We start from the raw sequence: 21,282 nt of genomic DNA on the forward strand, positions 1-21,282 counted from the left end.
CATTGTACTGGCATGAAGGTGACCTTGTGGATCAATCTAAGGTCTATTAACGGATGTGACAGTGCTGTGGTCCTACAGCTATTTCTCCAAAATATATCATATATAACTGTGTCTGCTCAAGTGGGTCAAATGGGAAAAAAAGAGCAGAATTACTAGACAATAGAAATAATTGTCTTTGCAACGTTAGCAATTTCAACCCCTTAATCAATTTATCAAAGTAAAGTGTAAAATCACAATAGTAAGCCTGAGCACACAGTTACCAAATACAAGCAATTACTGTATGCAAATAACCTGCAGTAGTTTATATACACTAATACATCAATCTCATGTGTGTTTCTGCATGTTTTTTCCGTGTACACATGTGGGTACCGGTGCACACACGCAGACACACACATACACATGCATAACCCACGCCTTGTTCTCCTCTAATCCCTTCTCTCATTCATGTCCCTCCATCTCTCTCACACTCTCTTCATAAAATGGCTCTTGAATTAGGGAGATCAGAGGAAGACATTTGGGCCCTAAAATAGCATGAATTTGCATGAATGTTTCATGGTCATTTTCTCTTGTATCCTGTGCTGTGCAATACTGGTTCAATAGATGAGAAAAAAGGTAGATATATTTAGTAGAAGATATATTTGCCTTCAGCAGGACACCAGTATTGTTATGAATCTGGTCAAGATGTGAGGTAATAAAATATTTTAGGATACGTGCAAACTGTTCAGACTTTGAAAGGAAAGATGGCAATTTACAAACTATGCCATTTCATTTCATATTTGAGAAACTGTGGGATTACACAATTACTTTTCACACCTTGATCGGTTCAGTCAGAAATCTAGTCAAAAAGGGTTTTTTGTTCAGCTGTGAATCATGAATGACTAAAGTTGCTTTAGTTTAGGGGGTCTGCTGTCAAGGCTCATCCCAATACTACACCAAAATATATATACCGAAAACCTATAATTAATTAAGTGCATGTTCACTATTCTGATAGCAAGAGCAGATTCTGCTGATCTGGACCAAATAATTGATACTTTTCAAGAGGAAAAAAGAAGCAAATTGAGGTTTTGCTTAACTGCACAGTCCCATTTCTTTTAAAATACGGTGTCTCGCATGCAAAGTGCCTTTGAGAGGGAATGATGCTTCATAGCACACAAGCAAGAGCACTGGATATGCCTTCCTACATCCAAGAATACACTGACATTCAGGAAAATTTGGCAATGTAAGCTTACTGCTTTTTCTTGCAAGTAAGGTTTAGTCAGGGCGTCTTAAGCAAATCCACAGGAGGCACCAAAGATCAAAAAAATAATGGGACAGGATCTCAATAGTACAAGTTTAAAATGAACAGTTTTAAATTATTGAAAAGATAGTTAAAAAGATTGAAATTACATTTTCACTTTGGTTGAAATAAATAATTAAAAAGCCTTCTTTGTCTAGAGCCTGTAAGTTACTGCCAGTAGTAATTTATACACAGTCACAGACTGTGGATAAAATGACATTATGTAGGTATGTAAGGAATGGTCTCACATATGTTCTAAAAAATTTGCCCTGCCTGCTCACGGAGGAAGGCATCAGCTGAAATATTTGTGTCTGTTACTCTTGATTGAAGTGGGACTGCTGGCAATACCTGTTAATAATTTCCTTTTCATGTTTTAAAGGTCCGATTTGTATTTAACTATGGCTACCAAACACAAACATAAATGGACCACCATGAAACATAAACATAGAAAAATTTGGGGGACTTTTTGAAAATATGATTCAATATGACTCTAAACTTAGCCAGCTGATGCATTTGATTGTGACATTTTATGTACAGATAACTAAAATGATTCCCAGGCTAGTGTGGAGATATAGTCTCTCCACCTAGTCTTGGGTCTTCCCCGAGGCCTCCTCGCAGCTGGACCTGCCTGGAACACCTCCCTAGGGAGGCTTCCAGGAGGCATCTTTAGCAGACGCCCAAACCACCTCAACTGTGTGGTGTGGAAAATAATTTACACTCAGATGATGTGCACATGCATGGCATACATTCAGGCTCTTACGTTGGCTTGGATGCTTCTGCTTGATCAGTCTGGAGCTTCTCGCCTCCCTCTACCTCCATGGTGCAGTAGACAATCCTGTTCGGAGCCAGAGACTTCAGCCCCTGCACTTCCATGATCACCACCTAGGAAGCACAGACACCACAGTGAAGGTTACAGACGGAGTGAGTGATTCATCTCTTGGAAGAAGTCATAGAGCAAAAAGTCACATGAGCAGGCAGCAAATCCTTCCAGTGTGATAGATATTTTAAAATTGCTTTGCCAGCTACAATCACTATTTACACTTGTAGCCGGTGCCCACATATTACTAAAATGTAGATTTAGGTGGATTTTCTACCACAGCACATAAAGATTACAACCACCCTTCCTGTTAAGTACAACTCTCTATCATCGAAACTGCTTGCAGGCATAATCTACCACATCAAATCTTATACGTAGTCTTTAATCGCTCAGTGAATACAATATAGTACAAACACTGCCAGGGGTATCTCTTATATTGTAGCTGTAAATTCCTAGTGGGACAACCAAAGGCAGAAATATGTGGTGTCAGAATAATACATCTACTTTGAATGAAAGCATCCACCAGATCCACTAAATTTTTCATGTTGGAAGAGAGTAATTTAGCTGGCGCTTTTATCCAAAGCGACTTACAATTGCTATATATGTCAGGGGCCGCACTCCTCTGGAGCGACTAGGGGTTAAGTGTCTTGCTCAGGGACACATTGGTGGATGTCACGGTTGGAATCAAACCCAGGTCTCTCACACCAAGAGCATGTTGGCACACATTAAAAAATCATGACATGAATTTTGATGCAAATGGAAGTCTATCAAAAAACTATAAGAACTAGTTAAATGAGAATATAGGCAATATTCATTTATAGCTGATCTAAAATAAAGTGCTGCATTTATAACATGATTGAAATAGAAAGATTTTTTCACTCTCCAAAAGTACTGTAAAAATTACTACAAAAATCACGAAGTATCTCTGAACGTGATCGCCATACTAATATTTCCATGTTTTTACCCTACAGGGATAAAAAAAAAAATGCTGAAGGATTTGTTCTTTATTAAGGCTGATTCCAAGTAGATCCTCTAAAGAGTCTCCCAGTTTGTTGCTGAGGGATTTCTGGCAGCTGCTGCAGCCAACCACTTGGAAAGTAAACAGACTTGAAAAATGAGCCTTTACCAAAGCACTGTGGAATTACCTCACACAAATAGCTAATTGCTGCTGTTGTGCTAATAACTTCTGCATTCAGAGTCGTGCCCACTTCTGTGCGAAGGATAAGAAAAACAGGGTCATATTCTTTGCACATTATGTACTTCCTGATTCTGAAATGGCACTGCATTATAAGGAAAGAGGTGCGACTGCTCCCTGTTCGGTGGTGATAGCTTAACTCAGACAAGATGATAAAAATATGAGTCACATTCCCCTTTAAAGAGCAGGTAAAACGGTTTGTGTGTGTGTGTGTGTGTGTGTGTGTGTGTGTGTGTGTGTGTTCTTCACATAGCTTCTGTTCAACCCCCTGAACAAGTCTGCTGCTTTCTATACTTAGTTTCAAGCAGACAAGTAGTCGACGACAGCTCTGATTTATGAGTTCTGGTTTAGGTAGATGTAGTTTTGAGTTTAGATATTTTAATGAGAAAATGTTTGCCACTTCCAGCTATAGTTAGAAATCCTGAGAAATGTATATCAAATTGATCACTTTGTAACGCAAGGTGGATTTCACTCACATTTGATTAAACATTCACATCTAGCCTCCTTCCCAATGCACTATACCTCCAAAGTGAAGGACAGAACCACATCGGACTTGGACAGCGTGTTCTCGTCCTCTTGGCCCATGTCGATGATGGAGGTGTTGTGTCCCCGTTTCAGCTTTTGGAGTTTGAACTCCCCTCCCTTGGAAACGGGCATGCTCTCCAGATTGGCCATCAGCTGATTCACCGAGGACTTGAGCTCCTCGATGTACATGGCCTCCATCTCTTTAGACACAAATTTGGGGAACTTACCACCCTGTTGACGAGACAGACCCAGTAAACAATCAAAATCTTGATGAAGGTTGACAAAGAGGTAAATAAATGATTTTCCAATATGCTAAAAGCATGCTAGAAGCAAGATTTGTCTGACTGTCTCTTTTTCAGATGATCAATGCCTAATTTAGCGTAAATAAAATATAGTAAAATGTGTAAAAATACATCCTTTGAAATAGTACAATATTTATAACTGTGGGAGGAAGCTCCCACTATGATGTTTACACAAGTTACACCATTAGTGACATGTGACCTACATAACAAAGCACATTAAAAACAATCCCCCGCTGAGTCTGACTCACCCTGGCAATCTGGTCCGCCATCTGAAGACGACCATCCAGCTCTCTTCTGATCTGTGCAGCCTGCTCGTCCAGGTTGTCCAACTGTTGACATAAAAGGAGAGGAGCAGGTCAGTGAAGTCCACAAATACCTTTTAAATAAGGCAGTGGTCAGGGTCAAAGATCTCCTACATCTCCATGCATCATTTATCTTACCATGAAAGATGAGAAATCCAAGATATCCTTTAATGTGGCACACATTTACATTTATTGTTGATAACGTGTAATGATACATTTAGGGTTTTTTTAGTATTGAAAATTACATGTTAAATAAATATATTTCCTGACCATTTATCCAGGGCCAACCTCCTTGTGACCTGCACAGAGAAGAGCAGGTATAAATGACGAATGGATGGACATCCTGTCCTCCTGACTAGTCACCTCAATGGTTTTAAAACAGTGCAGATAAATTACTAAGTAAAGGAAAATCTGTGATGTCGTTGTTGTCATGAACATTGTTATTGTCATCTTCATTCATGAAATTAAAGGCACCCAGTGAAGTTTTTGACCGCTAGAAGTGCTACAGAGCAGGGTTTTTAAGAGTGGGTACCCATTTTGTTTCACGTACATGACAATATACATGCATGCTTGCGGGCATGCAGTTAACACCATAAACATGCTGCCGTCAGCTTCATGCTATTCTACTGGTCAACTGTCGGTGGTGGTGACACGGAAAGAAGCGCACCAATGCGCTTTCTAAGGCAGAGAAGAGTAAGAATGCAAACTCGCAAATATGGATGTAACATTGAATTATTTAAAATATTAGAAAAATAGGCTTGGCAGATGATTTATGGAGAAGAAAATGCATGTGACACGTTTGGTAGACCTCAAGGACACACAGAGAGTAAGAAAATGGTCAAAATCGATGAAGCAGAACCAGAGATATCATCTTTTTTTATTCCATGCAATCATTCTTGTCAAAGCCTGGCGCCCACATATACTGTATTCTGTTTCCCCAGGACCAGTAAATAGACTTCGACGTGAGAAATCAGTGGAATTCCCCTTTAATGTAAAAAATGTGTTCATTTGGCCCCCCTTAGATATCAGTCATTTAAATCCGGCTATACCTCACAAGCATGTTGAATCAAATGTGACCACGCAATCCGAAAGGTGCTCATGCAGATTGGGAATGATGACGAATAGCGTAGCAGGGCATAAAAAAGCTGATTAGAGCTCCAGTTTGTCCTCATGGGCTGCAATCATAGCAGCATGGTGTGGCAGCACACATGAATGGATCAAAATCAAAAAGAAATTCATCACACCCTAGGAACCGTGCTGCCATCACCATAGAGACCATGAATGGACCACTGTTTGTGGAGAGGTCTTCTTGCAATTTTCCCCTTTCTTGTTGATTTCAATCAGCAGACTGAAAATTCAACTCTCTGTCGAGCTGAGAGAGGGCAGTAAAAGTAAAGATTATATCTGTAAATTAAGAGTCAAATACATTCACAGCGATAAGGAAAAGCCTGGACTTGAAGGAGTTGTTACAAAATGTTTTGGCACATTGAGACAAAACCAGTTGTAACGTGATCTCTTTAAAAGGTTTGAACACTGCCTGCATTGGACAATATCAGCTCCAGGCAAAGTTGCCTGACGTCTGTTAGCCTAGTTTTTGCCCTGGAGTAACAAAAAGCAGAGAAATTCATGGCTCTCTCACATCAATAATGAATGAGAGTTTTATATTAGCTGACACAAGGAAATAGAAGCGAGGGCTGATGTCTCTTTTGCTCTCTGTTTCTGTATGCCTCAGTTCTTTGGGTATTCTCTCAGTCAAAATGGCTCATTCTTGTCAAATGTGATGTTGTGACTCACCAGTTACCACCATTTCCTCTATGAGGACGACAATAGCCTAATTGAGACATAGCTGCAGCACAGTTATACCTGGGAGTCACAAACATTTCCACGCAGTGGTGTCGTACAAGTCTTGAGTGAAAAATAAAATCTACCTCGTCTTACCCGGGGATTGTTATATTGCAAAATCCTTGAGATTTACAGTCACTTGCTGTATTTTAAAAATTGGGAAAGTGACAAGGGGAAAGAAGGTTTCAGGGAGCACATTTCAGTTTATCTTTTTTATAGTGGGAGCATGACAAAGTGGACATTTGGGATAAAAATTTGTCAGACTGTCAAAGGAGCATATTTTAAGCGAAACTTCCAATTAGTCAGCAACTGACCGGCTGTTAAAGAAAACAACAACTTAGTTTCAGAAAGCCACCCACTCTTTATAATTTATGAGTTTTGATTTTGTCCCTCCCTAACTTTGAGGATGCACACACTGTGAGGTTTCAGTGTGAGTTTCAGTGCAAGCCAATACAATCGTTCATCTCAATTAGTCGGTGCAACAGGTATAAAAAGGCTGAATCTTCATTTTTCAATACAAGGCAGCAGAAAAAGGTTGGCTAGTGTACGTGTTGTTTTTATGATCATTTATATTTCTCTTGTAAATGTCTGTATCCAGTAAGAGTAAACATGGTATTTAATGAAAGCTATTTTTTTTTAAATCATGGTAATGTTGTTTTGTACATTGATTTGTATATCACATAACTGATCAACTGAAAAATGTTTTCGAATAAAGTATATAGTACTGGGGAAGAGGTGTACAACATGTTAAACTTTGGATTTTATCACTAATAAGAGAATCATCTCTCCACTAGGGTTAGGTCAAGAATTTTTGAATAATCGTTAAATAATAATAAAAAAAATAGTTAATGCGACTATCTTCTTTTCTTAAAAAATATATTATCCTTTGTTTCAACCGCTGCCTGGTAGCCACATGGCCAGGCAGTGTAAAATGTGTGTGTGGCAGTTCAGTTTGGCTACACCACTGCGAGATGGGCTAGATACTCATCTGCAGCCTATTAGTGTTAAGGTTGTGTATTGTGTTCACTGCTGCACAGAAAATTAAGTTCCTGTTTAGAGTATGAACACCAACAGAACATCAGAAGGTCTTCGAAGAATGGTCGAATAGTTCCCAGTGACTATCAAATAGTATTTCTGCTTCAAATGCCAGTCCCTACTCTAAACAGCTGCATGGTCTCTCCGATATATTTGTGAGTCAGTGCTCTAAACTCCTCTCATCTCTTGCTTCTGGGATGCGTGCCAGAGCTGACCTCTCTTTGCCTTATGGTATTTCACCCACTTCTATTACATTAACAGGCCTTGTCTTCCAGGCTTTACCATATTGATTCCTTGCCCCTTCCAGCAATCCTTTTTAAGAGAGAATAGACTGATGTCACAGCACAACCGTTTACGGCATGGGGGGTGGGGGGTGGGGGGGCAAATAACAGGCGCTGTACAGCTCAGCTGAGATCAAGTAACACATACAGGATGTGGATTGTGGATGAGGGGATTGTGACACAGAAACAGTACTGTTCTTTCTTAAATCTAGATTAATCTATGATGTTCCTGCATTACCTATTTCTGCATTAGATTCTGTTCACTGATATGCATGTTATGAAATGATGTCAGCCAGATGGCATCTTAAAAGGAGGAGGTCCTGTGTGTTACCAGTGCTGGCCACTAAACAGCCACCCTGCTACATAACCCAGAGTTCCTGTTTAGTAGAGCACATAATCAGACTTTGCCACCAGCTGCAGCAGAATGTCTACACTTGCAGCACAGTAGTGTTCAGTACTGTTCTGCCACAGAGTGATACTTAAACAGTGGCGAGCATCCTGTGATAGGAAGTCACAAGGAGGAGGGGGTTTTTTTCAGCGGTAAACCAGATTCATCCACAACTGTGACTGATAGTGATTGCATTCCTGCCTGAGCTGTGCTTGATCAGACCCTTTCCCCATGCTGCTGGCGATCCTGTGCTGCCTGTCAAAACACTCAGAGCTCTGGGTACTATTGGAGAGCGGTGCCAGCGACATCTGACTCGTGCAGTCCCAAAAGAGCTGTCACTGCTGAGCCTGGAAATCCAACAGCTTGGCCCGTCAGCGTCTGACACTGCATTTCTACTGTCTCATCGGTGTGCCTCCCCCTCCCACAAAATACAACATACCTAAATACATATGTGCAGGCAAATACTCAAGACTGCAAAATCCTCCACAATACTTCATAACAGAAACTGAATATATCAGCAGCAGATATTATGGATCATTGTGACTATGTGCAGATTGCAGCTCGTCTGCAAAATGGCTAACATGAGAGGGTTGACTCCGAAGCGCGTAATGTAAAGGGGGATGGGGTCAGTTTCTTCTATTACTCCCATCTCTCTTGACAGTAGTGAAAAGCACATAGTCTGTGGGAGGGAGTCGAGTCGGAGGTCAGTGCCAGTGTGAACTAACAACCACCCCTTACTGAGCCCCACACAGCATCCCGATCTTATCAGGCCTACAACCACTGAAAGGTCACTGCTGCCAATGGCCCACAGGCACAATATAGGTGGACAAGCAATCCCATATAAAATAAGACTGGCTAAAAGGAAGTTGCCATCTACGTTACTGAAGCTGAGGGCAGCACTGCAGCTAAATGGAGGTGACACGGTGTCAGTGTTAGCCAAGCTGACAGCAGGTTAAAGGTGATGGAGCAGAAGCAGGCGGGTAGTTAACAGCACAGCTGATGACAGATTCCCAGGTGGATGCTGGGACATTAGCAGCAGACAGCACACTCGGTCTAGGGCGGTTTCTTGTAGAGAACAAAGACTGGGCGGGCAGGGTTAGATTGGAGCTTGAAGGGAGCTGGAGGAGTCGAAGCAGCTGGTCTATATTTAGCCTTGCTGTGTGAATATGTGTGTCTGTATGTGTGTGTTCAAAAAGTGTGCAGGGTGAGAAAAAAACTTCTCTTGTGCGACTGTAGCAACACGCAAGGCATGCAAATTAGGAATGTAGGTGGTAAGAAAAAAATCTCTATCGCTCCATCTCACTTCTAACATCTTTATCAATTTACAGTATAAGCAAGTGTTTCTTCAGTCTAGTGTGGAGATTTGGTTGACTTTGTCTTGTTAAGCACGGACTTGCCCGGTAACGGGTAGGACGATCGATTTTCGCTCAAAATGCAAATGAGAAATCCATGTCTGATCCTAGTATTTTGTCACCCTATCCATACCATACATCTCCGTGAAGCTAGGAGGCCAGAACATCAAATCAACAATTTTTATCCATACCAAACACACATCAAACACCAAGTATCTAAATGAACTTATATCACAACATAAATCGCTCTGTAATCACTGTACATGGCTGCAGTTATTGCCATCAAGATATCTCTCATCTCATCCTACACCGCAGTCTGACCACTCTAAGGAAAGCTCAGCTCCAGCTCTGATCAGCTGTGTAACTCATATCACTCAAATCACTAAACTCACAGACCTATTGGCCGGATAATAATAACAACAAATGCAACCACTGACTTACTTTTACAGTTTCTGCTCTTTTCTGTGTGTGAAAATATCTCCCTTGGTATTGCGCAGTCCTTGAGCTATTAGGTTTCCTTTCTCTCCTCAAAATGAAGGAGAGAAGAAGTGTTGCTTTGGAACAGACGGTCTTTATCGTGGTCTACTGCCTACACAGACATCCAATATATTAAACGATTCGTCTGTTCAATACGAAGAGAAAGAGCCCACTTACAGCGAGGTAGGATGTTCTGTTCTCAAGTTGTGGGCCTGTAAAGCATGGGAGTGCTTTTGGTCACAGGTTTGTTGATCAGTATTCACTGTTTTTATCAGTATTTCAATATTTTGGAAGCTTTATGTTATTTGGAACTTGAATGGACACAGTTACAGTTGATTCGTATTCCTTAGCTTCTGACCTATCAAAGGATATCAGAATTATGCATCTAGGCCTAATGGTTGAGGAGTTATTATTGATTCATTTTCGGTTTGTTATTTTAGGCGTTTTGTTTCTGGAAATAGGTGTCTGTTTCCAAGAGGTTAAAGCTTCGCTAATCGGTTATCTAATATCTAATATTATATTACTACCGTAAAACTTTGATTAATAGCCCGTGCTTTAATTTGGTAAAATCCCTGAATTGACCCTGCCTATATTTGGGACAGGCGTCCATATGGGACGGGCCTTTAATTCCTCTTGCACAAAACTGAAATAGGCTACTATGAAACAGTTTCTTTATTTCAAACAGATTATTACTTGTATAAAAATTATCCAATAAAATCAAATACACATCATTCATTTGATCTTGCTCCAACCGACAGCTTATGGACAGGATTCATAACTTGGATAACTTTTTATGAAAAGCTGTTTTGATTCTTTTGATCGGTGGACCCTAACAGACTAAAGGACTATAAATAATAACACATTTGGACTTAACAAGCGGACTTAAGGAGCACTTCAAAGGTAACGTGAGTGGGCACTTTTTTTTCTTTTTCATCTCTTGTACCATTCTGGTAACACTGGTAAATCTATATGAATTAGACTTTGGGGCCCGTTAAATGAACTGAACAATTGAACTGTGAAGAATCTAACCGATCTAACGATGTGTAGCATGTTTATATTGACATATTGATCATACATTTAAACATTAACGATCTAAGCAGCTTAGAAGCTGCTAAAGTAGGCAACCCAGCGGGGTTTAAGAGGTTTTATAGGTTTTAGAGGTTTTATCATCCACATAACTTATATAAAAACCAGACCAGGCGTTTCATGGAGATTTGAGTTTATTTGTCAGAATGCATTCCCACACTAGGCCAGTAAACGGGGTATGCAGCTATTTTAGACTCAGCTATTAATTGATGTTTTGTATGTGTATGTGAAAGGACTCGTTTAAGTGTATTTCAGCAAATTTTTCTGGTTTTATAGCCACTACCTTACTGTTTTTGTTTACTCTCACCAGCTTCATTTCCAGACACTACAGCTGATAAACCAACTGCATACTGTTGAACCTAGAGGAGAATTTAGCTGCAGAAGAGCGAGGTATTTCCCTCAGGAGTTGGGAGACACCAAAACAGGGATAAAAGCAGAATGAAAATTCATTCGTTTGTTCACCTGAAACAAGATTCCTGATAAATGTTAATGTTGCTCCATGTCTGTATCTGTTAAAACAGGCAATTGTTCAGTATCACACTTACCTCATTAACTTTGTAAGGTGATCATATGTAGTGTTTACAGCTTGTTGCTCATCCCCCAACTGTCCCAATCCTGTGTGCAGTGAAGAGGCTCCATTACGCAATTACATCTGCTAAAGGCTAAAACCAGGAAGAGCCCAGGCCTCATTTCCCAACTAACATTTGCTGACAAGACAAATTAAAAAGGAAAAGCAGGGTTAGAGGGAAAGCTGATTTGAGTATGGTCTGTCAGTCTGGGGGAGCCCACAGGCCATGGTTTACAACTCTGTGGGGGGAAAGTCTCCAAAAGTGTTCGTGTCTTACTTTGAGTGCCAGATTTAGGTAATTTGACACTTGAAATTAAAGAATAATTTTATTTAGTAAGGAGGCCACTGGTGCTAATAAATATCAGTGATTAGCATGATAATTCACTGGTTTGTAAGTATTTGCTGCATTACTTTTTCATGTACAAAATGAACAGAATGCAGTCATAATGCAGTTCTATGCAGCTTTTTGAGCTACTTTTAGCCTACATTATAATAATTGTTTTGGTTTTACTTATATAAAGTTAGTTGTGACTGAGCTGCTCTCAGTAACCTCCTGAAGACAGTCTTTAACAGCACACAAGCTGATAGATCCACCAAACGGCAGGGATAGTTAGCAACTAGCTAGCTTGTGAACAATGTGGACCTGGAGCAAGAAAGGAACTACATTGGTCCCATTTATAACCTCATCTCTACAGACATTACTCAGTTATTTGGTTACATACTGTTTCAAATGCACATATTAGGGGGAAACCATTAGTTTTGTGATCTCAAAAATGGCCACAGTTTGACAGGAATGATAAAGAAATTTTTCCAGGTTGACGCCAACATTGAGGCCAACATTGAGGCCAACATTGAGGCCAACATTGAGGCCAACATTTCCAGCGAAGAAGACGAGAGCACGCTGTCTGACGTCTCACGTAGTGCTGATGTCACAAATGACGCTAACGTTTCACCCAGATAGACAACAACAGAGATAAATGAAGGGTGAATATTAGACTTTTGTTCGTCAGAAATCCAGACTCTAAATAACTGTCAATGTTGTTTCTTTTCTGCTGGATGTTAAAGCAGACAGCTATTTGCTGATACCAGTCCTAACAAGCCGGTAATATGGAAATTACTTTAAATCTGTTAGCTTTTTTGGAGTTATTCTGTCCCCTAGTGGCCAAACAGTGATTAATGCAGCATTAAGGGTATAGTAGGCTACTAATAGTATTGTTAAAGGTTCACTGTGTAATATCTAGTAGGATCTATTGACAGAAATGCATAAGAACCTGTTAATGTCATGCAGTGTCTGTTGTGCGCTGTTCAGAATGTGCTGTACTTTCAGCAAAATGTGTGTATAGCAAAGGCATTTTGGTTACAGGATTTGAGAGACGCAGAATATCTTTTCATTTGCTTGTTGTCTGCTTTTACTCTCTATAGTTATATGACTGATTTCTGCCACAGCTGAACTATGCAGCCAGCTCGTGTTTTCAAACACACAACTCTTTTTATTTTAGAAAATGTTACCAATAGCTACATTAAACACAAAGTTCAATTGAAAAACTACATTGCAACACTGCTTTGCAATGTAGACACCAACCACATTTTCTGACACTTGTTTGGTCATGCTTGGTGTCACCGCAGCTAAATAACTGTGTAGCCATCAGGGAGTGGAACATGCACCGAGCCTGGCTGGCGCAGCCGCTGGCCATACCAGTCTAATCAGTCTGTTAGTCATTTCCAGGGGCTGACTCTTACTTCAGCATGAGACAGAAATAGACCAGTGCTTCCTTTCTACCATTTGGATGTAACTGCAAAATATGTAAATCCCTAGCGATAACAGCTAAAAAATGATGACCTCGGAATCCCAGCCAATCCATGAAAACATTTCATCAAATCCCAGCAGCCCTGAGCCATGCTGACTGGATTGCTGCATCTCTTCTTAAGTGAGGATTTTATCATTTAGTAGAGGGCAATATATGGATGTTGGTTGCTTACTGAGGAGACGACACATAAGTACAGTCTGACATATTCATTATACCAGCAAACGAAATGAGAGAGAAGTGCTCTTAAGAACAGCTGGAAAAGTGGGTGAAGTTAAATTTTGTACTATTCCTTTGTTCTCACGTAAGAATTATCAATTTAAAAAATAATATCCCTTTTCACAACAATCACCTGAATCCACGTGTCCTTTTACCTCCTTGTAATTGTCCAAAAAAACTGTATTACACATGAAGCTGAAGCACACACACATTTCTGCAGCATAATATACATGCCTATATAAAGGTGTGTTGTTGAAGGTTCTTCAGTATCTCTGTATTACTCAGAGTGGGATCTGCTCAGGGAAATGGTATTATGTTCTGCGTGCAGATTTCTGACCCTATACTAACAGCTTTGCTGCCTGCACATGAACAAAAACTAGGTTAAGCATCTTCAAAAGCTTGGGAGGAAAAATGCACACTGGATTTAGAGGCTATGGTGATGTATTGCACCTCAGCATTAGGAGCATCTAACAAATGAACACTCTGCAGAACAAACCTTATATTGATCTTTGCCAACTGAGACATTTGAACAATATTGAACAATCTAATTTGTTTAACAGCACCTTATGCCATCTGCACAGATTTATGCGTTAGTGAAAGAAGGATGACACCGGGGGCCAAAGAAAATCAGCATTTTCAAACATACTGGCTTCCAAGAGGGAGGGTCCATTAGATCTAAATGAAATGAAGAGGTATGTTCTTTTTCAAGTATATATGTCGAACTCTGTGCCCTACTCCAAATCCTGTCGTGATAAGACTTTTAATCAAGCTCCTGAAGAAGGAATACATTAGTGCTGCTTTCAGCCTTTCTATAGAGAGCAGTAAAGCAGTAAAGACAGCAAGGGAAGGAGAGTCTGGCACAAGCACCCCAGTGTCCACTATTATCCACCGGCAATCTCAACATATGTCCCCTACAATTAAGTATTGCTGGCCTGCTATCAGGAGATATATCTTGAGAAGACTTATTTACTTTTAAAATATTTCTATTCTAGCCATAGACAACAATGACATGTGGTTGCAAATATTAATAAATAAACATACACCTAGAGTAATTAATCTAGTCTAAAAACTAGATTAAATGACACATGTGTGATCATTTTTTAGCATTTGTCTGATTAAACGTCACATTTCATGGATTATTTTGGCATATGTTGTCAATCTGGTGATTTTATGTCCATTATGTCACACAGTACAATTTTATTCAGATAGACTACAATACTGTGTTTTCACACTGAAGCCAAAGAGGCTCTTCAGACCATTTCCAGTTTTTCACAAGAATCTGGTACATTTGGTGAATTGTGAAAGGTGCTGTCAGTGCTAAAGTGATCAGAAAAGAGATTTCAGGTCCACATTTGGGGTTTGTCTGGGATTTTAGACTAACTCCAGGGTTGCGTAAGTTCATTCCATTCAAGCTTATTACAAGTTTTGAAAGCCCACAGACTCCTTCAAATATCTATTTCTTGAAGTATTGTAACTGATCTACCGTATAGAGCAATTTCATGTGTGAAAATACACTTAAAACGATGCCTCTTTCGACCCAAACATTATGAAAACTGAAACAATACTGTGCCGGGTGGCACATATTTGGTCCAGGCGTGAAAGACTTCTGAGACATAACACCTGTAGGCTTGAGATCTCACCTGACAGGCTTGATAAAGCAGCTGGTGCTCAAACTTCTTGATGCCGAGGATGTTCTGGAACATCTCGTACAGCTGGTCCTTGCTGAGGATCAGCTCAGAGGCCGCGCTGGCAGTCATGCGTTGCTGCGCCTTGCGTGGATCCTCGTCACCTCGGTAGATGGTGTCAAACTTGGCCATCCAGGAGCTGAGCACAGTCTCCTTGCTCAGACCGTCGATCTCCGGAAGGCTCCGCACGCGCTTCTCGATGTGCCTCTTGAACACTTCCCTGAAATCGTTGGCCGAGAAGCCGCCGCTCTGGACCATTTTAGCCACACGGTCACTCTTTAGGAACACCTACATCATGAAAGACCAATGTCACTAATTGCAGTTATGTAAAAGACAAAGATCCATAAGAAACAAGTACTTTTATATATATATTAAATGATTAGTAATGATTCAGTAGCTCAAGACTTATAAACAGACTCATATTCATAGTAGAGTACATAGCACAGGAATTGTGAAAAGCTTTTCTGTCTCAAACAGTAAATGTCTGCCTTCGTCAGCAAATGGAAAGTGTTTTTGTTCATTTTGAGTTGAAAATTCAGTGGCATATATGTAAGGTTGTGACTCAACACGGCCAAGGCTGCATTCTGTCTCCTGCTAATGACAGAATAACAGGGACAAAGAAAGGCGAGGCTATATTGTCACAGCATCAAGCAAAGTAACCATCAGAGCTTACTGCTTTGTCACTCTGACAATCACATTTTGTTCTTAGCATCCATTATGGCTAAAACATAGCAGCTACTGCTGAAACACTACAGTACGATGGTACATGGTACCCTCATCATTTGGTGTATGTATCAGAGGATAACAAAGGTTTGCAGGCTGAAATTAGTCAGTCAGTCTTTAGTTTTCCATCTTTACAACTGCAGAACCCAGCATTTATGAACATTTTTGCCAATCATTTCACAATCATCAGTCTCACCAAACACACTTCTTACATCTAAGGGGGAACCACAATAAGTGTTTCAGAACATTTCCCAGGATGTCATGGTGTTCTCGTGTCCCACTCTCAGCCACACTAAGACATAGACATGTCTCGACAGCCACAATCACAGGTCTTGTTGAAAAATATGTCTAAATGTATTCAGAAGAAGCGCAGACTCTTATCTGTTGCCAGGTGTAAGTATTGCTTCCCCACCTAAATGTCATATGGGACAACCAAAAACATTAGATATAATTATTATTCTAAAAATCTGTAATTTATGTCACGTTAACATGTTTGAAGCCGTCAACCTGTTCCTCATTTTATAAAAATGTGTTTCACTTATAGTTTGGTGAGACGCTGATGATGGTTAGATAAGACGATTGTCTTTGCAGTATGCGAGTAAGCACTATACAAGACTGGATACATTGTGTAAATTTTCATCACCCTCCCATTTTTAAATTGTTGTTGTTCACATTAACATTAAATATCACATAGTAAACTAAATTCCTGGTCAATTGTCACATACTGGAGAGGTCATCCTATAATTAACTTCCATGGCAGGCTATGTTATGTGTTTCCTGAGGGTTCCAACCTCGTACTTTTTCATAATGGCCATGCTTGTGTTTCTATCATGGATTTGGCATTTAACATATTCTGACATCTGCAATGCCTTTTGTACTGTATGCAGCGTAATAATAACTTTTGTCATCTTCTGATTGAATAGTGAGGTTAGAAAAGATGGCTGTGTCAGCCACATGCTCTGACTCATAATCTGTGCAGTAAAAAGCTTCAGCCACCATTTTACCACTCAGCCGCCTCAATACAGGCATTTTGAAATGGAATACCAAGAAAACTGTGTAGCACCTTTTTGACTTTTTAGACTGAAAGCTGGTCATTACTGCCATAGGATATAATGCATATACAGTAACAAATACCGTACACCACATATGCCACAAAGTTGTTACATATATAAACAGACATTGAATATTCAGCAGCATTTTTACATTTCTTAAGACTCCAAAAGTACACACATTTGAAAGCATCTGGTGCCTGAGTTTGGATAACAAAATGCTCAGACTGTGATTGTGCTGCTATGGTTATGTAGTGCTGGTACCTCATTGTAGCTCTGCACAGCATTGATGAATGCCTCATCAGCCACAATTTGTGTGTCTCCATTGAGGAAGGCCTGGAAACGATCCTTGGTCTGCTGAAGCTGCTGCTTGGTGATCTGTTGAAGCAAGGGCACACAAAGGGCACGTCAATGTAAAATACAGGTCATGAAAATGTATCAAAACAAGCAGACAACATTACTTTAAACAACAATAATATCCAACAATTTTTTGGTCTTAACTTAAAGCCCAAAAATTCTTGCCCCCAGGAACCTCCTCAAGCTCCTCCTGGGGGAACACTAAGCACTCCCAGGCCAGCTGGGAGATGTAATCCCCATATTGTTTCATGTCATGTTCGAAACACCTTTAAAGGAAGGCATCCAGGAAGCATTCTCAGTAAGTGCCCAAACCACATTAACTGACTCATGTCAATGTGATGGAGCAGCAGCTCAAAAACAAGGCCCTCCTAAATCTCTGAGCTCCTTATGCCATCACATGGAGTGAAACCAGGAACCTAGTGTATCCACAGTCTCATTGTTTCAGTTACTACCCACAGATTATGACTGCAGGTGAGAGTGAGAACCAAGATTTCTAACTGCTAAATTGAGAGATTTGCTTTTCAACTCAACTGTGTCTTTACTGGTTACATAGTGATACAGAACCTGCATTATTGCAGCCAGTGCCCCTGAACGGCAGTCAATCCTACAGTTCTTATTACAGTCGCTCATGAATAAAACCCCTACCTGAATTCTTCCACTTGGATACTCCCCCTCCTAGCCTGAACCGAGCAATCCACCAACCCTGCAACACACTCAGTTGCCAACTGCTCCAGTGTGCATTGTAGGTCACCACCCTAATATCACCCAACTGGGCATACTCCAGGCCTCAACTGCACTTTGATATCATGTCCATGAATATCACTAATAGGAGAGGTGACAAGACACACCCTTGTCAAAACAATAAACGTTTCTAATGTAATGCTTTGAGTGTACAGTGAAGAAATCATTTATAACAACTGTAATAAAATAGAAAAGACTGGAGGGTAAAAAAGTTTTAAACCACATTTATTTTTAGTCACGAGGATCCAGAGAGGTTATGTTGGTCTCACGGCTGGCCTCTCAACATCTAATTAATGGTTTGGCACCAAATTTCAACAAAGTTTTGTAGAAACATTCATCACCCCAGAGGATGAATCCTACAGGCTTGAGTAATCTTCTGATTTTTCCTCTAGTGCCTCAATGATGTCCACATTTGTGTTTTTGAGTAAAATGTCTCAACAACATTTGGGTGGATTGAACATTTTTCACTATATTTTCTATTAGCATGCAACAATGTACCTTTTATGAAAATATTAAGCTAGAAGTTGTGTTGCACGTGTGATGTTTTCTCCATCTCTCTCCCTTTGTTTTCACTTTCCATCCTCACTCAGGTCTAGATGTCCTTGGATTAATTTCACACATGGTAACTGAGTCAGTGACCTAATCATCAATGGACTGACAATCTTCCTCTGACAACTGCTTTCCATCTACAGTTCAAGCTGTTGTGTATATCAAACAAGCACAAAGACCTGCTGGTAACACGCGCGTGCGTGTGTGTGTGTGTGTGTGTGTGTGTGTGTGTGTCTGCATGCGTTCAGTCGCACATTGCAAGTGACAGACTGTGGTGTAGGAGTGAGATGGAAAAGTACCACATATCATGTGCAATCTCAACGCCATCTGCGTGTCCATCGTACTACTCCAACCCCTCTTCAGTAATGTTCAGGAAATTATATGTAACATTAAATTACTCTATCAGAGCCAATGTGAAAGTGCCAGTTTGGTCTAATAAGAAAGATTTACAAATGTGCATACGAATACAAACACATAAAATCTCCCGAAAGATGACCTCTCCATCACTGCCAATAAGAATAATACAAACTCAAAGCCGAACAAATCATATCATCAAAAAGGCCGCTCCTACTTCATCCAGTTCACCATCTCACAATCTCAGGATGATATACCACTTAATGTCCAAACGTAAAACATCCCGGAGATCAATACTTGTGCTTCTGCTTCAAGGTTTCAGGTTTATTTATTTTTGCCACAGCTAGATGTGCGAATAAAGAGAAAGTGTGGACCATCGCTGCTATGTTTTAATAGACCATGGTGTTCAAGGAACATCCTGAGGCAAGATTTTAATGTTAACACCAGAATGCAAATCAGTATGTTCTATGGAGACTCTCTGAGGTTGAAGTGGACATACTCATCCATTTCTGGAAGTGAGAGGGTGAGGATGAATACATCAAACAGTTTTCACTTTCTATTGTCTTTCCTCATAATGTACATTGTAATATCGTACATAATACTAGCATTAATTTATGAGACTCCTTCATTCCTTTTTCTCATGGGAACACGTTTCTTATTGAATTCAGAAATACTGTTTTCTATGCAGGAATTTTATGTAGGGTAGACATTTTAATTAAAAGGGATGAATGAAAAATGCTAAAGTGTGGGCATGCTGAGTGATGAGCGACAGGGAAAGCAATGAGCATGACTGTAGCATGAATACTGTGTGAGACACTTAGGTAGGAGATGGACTGAGATGGTTTCTGTTGAAGGGCTGTTGGTCTTTTGAGAAAAGGTACAAAAACAGACTTGAACCAAGCAGAGTGAAACGTTTCAGAGCACTTCAGCCACTAGACCTGAGGTCACTCTACTGTAGCTTTCTTGAATACAACCCTGGTACATAGCAACACCTTCACTGTGTCCAAAAGCAACTGTAAACAAAATAGATCTATGACAAGTTTCATTGAATTCTGTTGATGAGACATAGTGAAAAAAATTATTGATTAGTTGATAGACAGAAAATTAATAATCAACTTAATTGACAACTGATCAATTGTTTCAGTCATTTTTTAAGCAAACGCCTTCAGCCTCTAAAATGTGAGGATTTGATGGATTAAACTACATATATTTGGGTTTTGATGAATAAAACAAACAATCTAAAGACATCGTTGTGAAGTCTGGAAAATGATCATTGGAATTTTTCACTATTTTCTGACATATTTAGACAAAACAATCAAGAAAATAATTGGAGCATTAATCGACAGTTTATTTAGTCGTTAGTTGGGTGTAATCCAAGTGGCCAAGGACAGAGTGGCCTCTATTAGTCTTAGACATAAACTTCAAATTCCCTTTTCACATATAGCTGTAGAAGAAATATCACAATAAACTCTAGGAGATTAGGTTGTGGCCGTCACCCAAACGCTGGCAGAACACATTTCTGTTTCACGATTTTGCGATGAAAGGTCAAAGCTAATAATACTTTTGCTTCTGCTGACAGTTTCTCTCGGCTGATCTGACTTTATGTGACAACACAGCAAGCTGCTAACAGTGTGTTTGTGTGTGTGTGTGTGTGTGTGTGTGCGCGTGTGTGTGTGTGTGTGTCAATTTGGAGAGCTGACACTGAAGTACACAGCAGTAAACCAGGTGAGATGCATGTCCACTCCTTCGCCAAAGAATAGTTCAGCTGTATAAACATTTATAACTTTCAGTTCTGCATGCTCTTCATTTCATTGCTAATTGGAGAACTGTGCTGATTAGTAAACAGGTTGATGGATGAGAGAAAAGGCCTCCATTTTCATCAGTATTGCCAGACTCCCAAGATACACTTTCCAGTTTTGCTCTTATTGATTCTCTCTCTGTGGCTCTTATCAAGATTGTGATTCATTGGCTTGCAATGAAGTGGGCAGTGACATTAATCACCCTTCACATATCAATAGAGTGGGGTATGCACATTGCATCGACTTGATGTACAGTAACTTCATTACAGTTGACTATGGATTTCAGTTTATACTTCGACCATGTGGCTGATACAATATTTGAGTCAAAGTGAAACATTTAACGACCTAAGAATCTTTAATTAAAAACTGTTTTTATGATCAATAATTTTTTTTTGTAGTTTAGGTCCCTTGAGGTTTATGTATCGATATATTTGCTTGATAAACAGATGGTGTAACATAAAGGAAAGGTTTGTCAGCTTCATTTATACATAATTTCAAATGCATCTTAAAGCGTATTGAGACCCTAACACAAGGTAATAAGTTAAAGCCCCACTG

General features: G+C 39.9%; 1 protein-coding gene across 13 annotated transcripts in view; it reads right to left on the reverse strand.

Annotated features, from left to right (window-relative positions):
• The window catches only part of cadpsb (Ca2+-dependent activator protein for secretion b), a 66,399-nt gene that overhangs the window by 34,341 nt on the left and 10,776 nt on the right, over window positions 1–21,282 (reverse strand). For all 13 annotated transcript variants that reach the window (XM_046076149.1, XM_046076144.1, XM_046076143.1 and 10 more), the window contains exons 2-6: window positions 17,192–17,305; window positions 15,111–15,443; window positions 4,364–4,444; window positions 3,811–4,044; window positions 2,037–2,158 (exon numbers count right to left, since the gene is read on the reverse strand). In XM_046076149.1, the coding sequence (XP_045932105.1) occupies window positions 2,037–2,158; window positions 3,811–4,044; window positions 4,364–4,444; window positions 15,111–15,443; window positions 17,192–17,305 (884 nt within the window). The remainder of the gene's footprint in view (window positions 1–2,036; window positions 2,159–3,810; window positions 4,045–4,363; window positions 4,445–15,110; window positions 15,444–17,191; window positions 17,306–21,282) is intronic.

The sequence above is a fragment of the Micropterus dolomieu genome, linkage group LG18, assembly GCF_021292245.1.
Source record: "Micropterus dolomieu isolate WLL.071019.BEF.003 ecotype Adirondacks linkage group LG18, ASM2129224v1, whole genome shotgun sequence".
Lineage (NCBI taxonomy): Eukaryota > Metazoa > Chordata > Actinopteri > Centrarchiformes > Centrarchidae > Micropterus > Micropterus dolomieu.